General features: G+C 47.2%; 1 protein-coding gene across 3 annotated transcripts in view; it reads right to left on the bottom strand.

Moving 5' to 3' along the window:
* Nucleotides 1-5091, bottom strand: part of Rtkn2 (rhotekin 2) — a 46470-nt gene that overhangs the window by 13868 nt on the left and 27511 nt on the right. For 2 of the 3 annotated variants that reach the window (XM_031348211.1, XM_031348213.1), the window contains exon 6: nt 3427-3616. In XM_031348211.1, the coding sequence (XP_031204071.1) occupies nt 3427-3616 (190 nt within the window). The remainder of the gene's footprint in view (nt 1-3426; nt 3617-5091) is intronic. The other variant, XM_031348212.1, reaches the window with a different exon arrangement.

Below are 5091 nucleotides of genomic sequence, written 5' to 3'. Positions count from 1 at the left end.
TCAGTGGAGGGAGGGGAGGGCTCAGCAGAGGAGGGGGAGGGCTCAGCAGAGGGAGAGGGAGGGCTAAGCAGAGGGAAGAGGAGGGCTCAGCAGAGGGAGGGGAAGGGCTGCAAAGAAGCGGCCTCTGGAGAACCAAGTCCCAGTGTGAACACACTAAAGTATTTAAATCGCAACAAGTCTGCCGACCTCAAAGACCCAACCGTCTTCCCCACCCTAACGCTTTGGCCAATAAAGCACATTCAAGCATGTGGAGGTTAAATGTCATTCACGGGTGTTTCCTCCAGCTCTGAGGCCAAACCAACACAATTTTCCTGCGAACATCCAAAGGTGAGCTGTGCAAAAGCACGGGGCCCTGCCAAAGGAGGGAGATTCCTGGCACCCCACTAACTCGCTGATGGACAGCAGCAGCAGCAGCCACCTGGGCCATCTGACCCATCACCTGGGTCAGGATGGGAACGCGGCTGCCACTCATTCTGGAATGACATCTGTACCCTCGGAGAGGCAGTGCAGAAGCAGTAACTTTGGTAACCTGACTTTCACCTCAAAGCCCTCCTGAACTGAGATGGCTAAGACTGGGTTCCCGTTCTTATCACCTGTGGCTTCCAGCTTAGATCCCTTCGGCTCCCAGTTGCTTTACACTTTGAAATCCTGTTCGGGATGGTTATGGAGAGAGGAAAAGTTTAGTTCTGCCTTCTAGACCTATTGAGCAGCATATCTATCACGAAATAAAATTAATTATAAAACAAACAAAAAAAAAAACCAAAAACAGCTCAATGATTTTATCTTTCCCTGCCTTCTCGGAAAAGAGTGAGTCACCTCATCTTCCTGACTAGTTTGACCCAATGGCAATGTCCACTTCTCTGCTCGTCAAATAGAAATAATACACCTGAAGAGGGCGACACTAGCCCTACCTCAGAGATCCGATGAGGAGAGCTGACCAGCATAACACCTTTTCTAGAATAAAGCAAATGAGTTTGAAAGTGTCATTTGTGGGGCTGGGAGGATAGTTCAGCATTAGGACGAATGCTTAGCATACAGTCACGAGGACAGGCTCCCAACCACATTTCACAGCTGTGTGTCCTGTAAATGCCTGGAACTCCAACCCTAAGGGATCCTGTTGATACCTTCTAGCCACCACGTTTGCTAGAACACACTAGGTCAGTGGTGTTTGCATGTTTCAGGAGCATACACCTGAACAAACATAGGTGCACATGCTCTCTCTCTCTCTCTCTCTCTCTCTCTCTCTCTCTCTCTCTCGTGTGTGTGTGTGTGTGTGTGTGTGTATGTGTGTGTGTGTGTGTGTATGTACACATTGGTGTATGTTGGGTACATGAGTACACACACTCACACACACACATATACACCAAAAATTTAAAGCCTATCATTTGTTTAGGCTACACTTTAATCTTAGTTTATGCCTCCACATTCTATGGTACAAAATGAAAGAAAACTTCGTCAGGTTTCCAGTTTTACCAGCCAGCTATTGAATATAAACCAACGTAGGCATGGGACCATACCCAGGCCATCTCTAGTCAGAGAAACACTTGATCTGAATGTGAGGAATCAATTGGTCACCTACACTTCCCCCTCAGACATGACCTGAACTTACAAAACACGTCCAGGTCATCAAAGGAAAACAAAGGCAGGCTAGGACATGATTAGGTAACCGGCGCAAAGGACTTGGACGCCTAGGGGTCTTGGAGCAAAGCAATCAGTCAATGAACATATGCACAGGACCTGTGGAAGCCCAAGCTGGACCACATCCCAGCTAAAGGGACAGACAGTGTTCTTTAAGACTGCAGCCCCTGGCCAATCAACCAGGATCCACACATCCAAGAATATTTTGGGCAGTACCAATGGATCTGGAAGGAGTGGGGAACGGGATGTGAAGTTGGCTGGGTAAGAGGTAGGGGACAGACCTGAAGAGTGCTGGGGAAGAGGATGAATCAGGATCCAAACACCTTGCACCAAGCTCTCCGAGATTCAGGGCAAATCTAGGGAGCCATCGGATTCACTTCTCCAATGAAACACGGAATTATGGGCAACAGCTGCTAGAAGCGTCAATTAAGAGACAGGTAGCAAAGCTTTATGATGGATGATGCATTGGGCTAGAAACACCTGAGCTCAGAAGTGAGACGGGGAGCCCCGGTAACGGCATGCAGCGAAAATGACGCCGGACTGAGAACCTGAGTCCAACCAGTCCCTCAGATCCATCACAAGGGAACGAACGGAAAATACAGGAGCCAGGGAGATGTTTTCAAAGCAGCACAGAGATACGATCAGCTAGATTACACATCCAGGCCCCCTGCAAACGCTGGCTTCCTCAATAAATAAGGCCAAGGAAAAGCAGCGGATGGACTTGTAACAGACTGCAACAAGCCTAAACTCACCGTACTACTGACCAGATTTGAACAGACACACCTCAAAGGTACCTTTTCAGGACTGTCCAGTCTGAAACATACAGGCTACCAGGTCCCATACAACTTATTTGTTAAATGTGATAATATTATATTGGTTTGTCAGAAATATTAAAGAAAAAAAAAAGCATGTGGCACATATAGAAATCCACTTAGCAGAGAGTCAGGCCGCCTTAGAGAAAATCATTTTATCTTTCTGGTTAGACACTGTAGAGGCTATTCCTGGCTGTCAATTTGACTACATCTGGAATGAACTACAATCCAGAATTGGAAGGCTCACCCATGGTCCTAATCTGCAGGCTGGGAGACACAAGTTTCTGACCTGGATCTCGGCATGGAGATCTTCAGGCAGAGTGGCTGTGAATCCCAGATTAAGACAGGGAGATCTCTGAGTTCAAGGTCATCTGGGAAAAAAGTAAATCCCCGATCCAGGTGTGGTGGCACACACCTTTAATCTGGGCCACACCTTCTGCTGGATACATAAGGACATTGGAAGAAGGAAGATTCACTCTCTCTTCTTCGCCTGCTTGCCTTGTGGGACTGAGCAACTGCTAGATCCTTGGACTTCCATTCACAGCTGTTGCTGACCACTGTTGGGAGTTGGACTACAGACTGTAAGTCATCCACAAATTCCCTTACTATGTAGAGACTACTCATACATTGTGTGACCTTAGAGAACCCTGACTAATACAGATGTGGAACCCCAAACAACACAAAAGCAGCTCACCGAGAACCCTGACTAATACAGATGTGGAACCCCAAACAACACAAAAGCAGCTCACCTGACTCCCACCCTTCAAAGGAAGGGGCCAAGCGCATCTCAGCTGGGTAAATACCACACAACCGAGTTCCCCTCTGTTGCAGGATGCTTTTGCAGTTGAAGTACACACGTGTATCGAGAGACGATACTCTGAAATAGACACACACACACACACACACACACACACACACACACACACACACGCACGCACGCACGCACATGCGCGCGGTACTAGGAAGCTTACGCCACGGAACTGACGAGCAAGCAGGCCTCTGGGTTCTCATCTTGGAGCGCTGCGCTGATTTTCCTTCCCGTAGCTCTGCTGATGGATGTCTTCAGCTTTTTAGCCAGTTTTCTCGGGGTGTTGGTGATGGACGATTCCTCTGCACTGCAGCTGTAGACTTCTATCTTTAACTGGAAGTCTGGTCCTGCTTCGCTGCTGAAACCAAGAGAGCAGTTACAAGGCTGGGAGGGAGTCTCTAATCCGGCCGAGAACAAAACTAAAATACCTTTTGGGGAGGGGGGGTCTTTCCAGTATTTAAAAATCATCGTTTAAAGCTCACGTTTATTTACTTTCTAAGTGGCTTTAGAGGGTCGCTGTGACTTTTAGAGCTAAGCTAGAGTCTTGAGGAATGACTTTTTTTTTTTTTTCGGTAGACTACTGGGCAAGCAAGCAAGCATGTGTACCAGAGTTCACTCCCCAGAATTCTTTTTTTTTTTTTTTTAAAGCCAGGCACAGCAGCACGGACCTGTACTCCCAGGGCTGGTTAGGTGAAGGCAAGAAGATCCTTCCTGCCTGTTGGCCAGGCAGCCTAGCCTAATCAGTGAGCTCTAGGCCAGCGAGAGACTGTCTTTCGAAACACGGTAGACGGGGGCCCAAGGTCGTCCTCTGGCCTCCAGATGCACGTGCACATAGTATACAAGAACATGCGTGTGCGCACACATACACAAACAGGGGAGGGCTTGGCTTCACTGAGCCAACAGACACAGGCAAAGTGCTCAAAAAATATATATATAAAGAATAAAACACTCTGATAATGCTGCTTCTCCTTTGTAATCCTCGGATGCCACCATTTTTTAAGGGTCTATATGCGTAATTTCTTGAAAACGACTATCTTTCCTGAATGCAATCTATGAGACCTCATGTCTTCATATCCAGACAGTCAATCCACTGCCTCATCATAGGCAACAACTATCAACACTCCACTGTCTTGGTTATAGAGAGGAAAGGGACCCCAAAACCAACACAAAGGGACACACTTGAAAGCGCAGGCTCCCAGAGGGCAGAGGGCTTTGTCTTCACAAAGCGCTGTGCACACAAGTAGAGGGGACCTGATAGGGCTTTATTTACTCAAACGCATTCAGAAATTCTCTCGTTTGCCTAGGGAGATAGTTCAGTGGGCAGGTGCTTGCTTAACAAGCATAAGGACCTTAGTTTGGGTCCTCCAAAGCCATAAATCAGATGTGGTGGCCTGTGTCTGTCAGACCCAGGGGCCGGCTTGCCTGGTTTTTCCTGTCTCATACTAAGTAGAAGGCGAAGGTCTACATCGGAGGTTTGCCATACTGGCTCTGTTTCACCAATTGAATTTGAATTCACACACACAAACATGCATACAAAGAAAATAGATAGATAGATAGATAGATAGATAGATAGATAGATAGATAGATAGATGAAAAGAAAGAAAGAAAGGAAGAAACAAACAAACAAACAAACAAACTCTGCAGTTTGGGGGAACACAAAGACTGGCTTTATTCTTTCCAGGTACAATAAATTACCATTAGCATAGAAAGCCACTATGTTGTTACTAAAGAGCAAAACAACACCAGGTGGTGGCGCACGCCTTTAATCCTGGCACTAGAGAGGCAGAGGCAGGTGGATCTCTGTCAGTTCGAGGCCAGCCTGGTCTACAGAGT

Source organism: Mastomys coucha, unplaced genomic scaffold (genome assembly GCF_008632895.1).
Source record: "Mastomys coucha isolate ucsf_1 unplaced genomic scaffold, UCSF_Mcou_1 pScaffold3, whole genome shotgun sequence".
Lineage (NCBI taxonomy): Eukaryota > Metazoa > Chordata > Mammalia > Rodentia > Muridae > Mastomys > Mastomys coucha.
The sequence above is the reverse complement of the archived record's forward strand: the minus strand, read 5'-3'. Positions and strand labels throughout refer to the sequence as shown.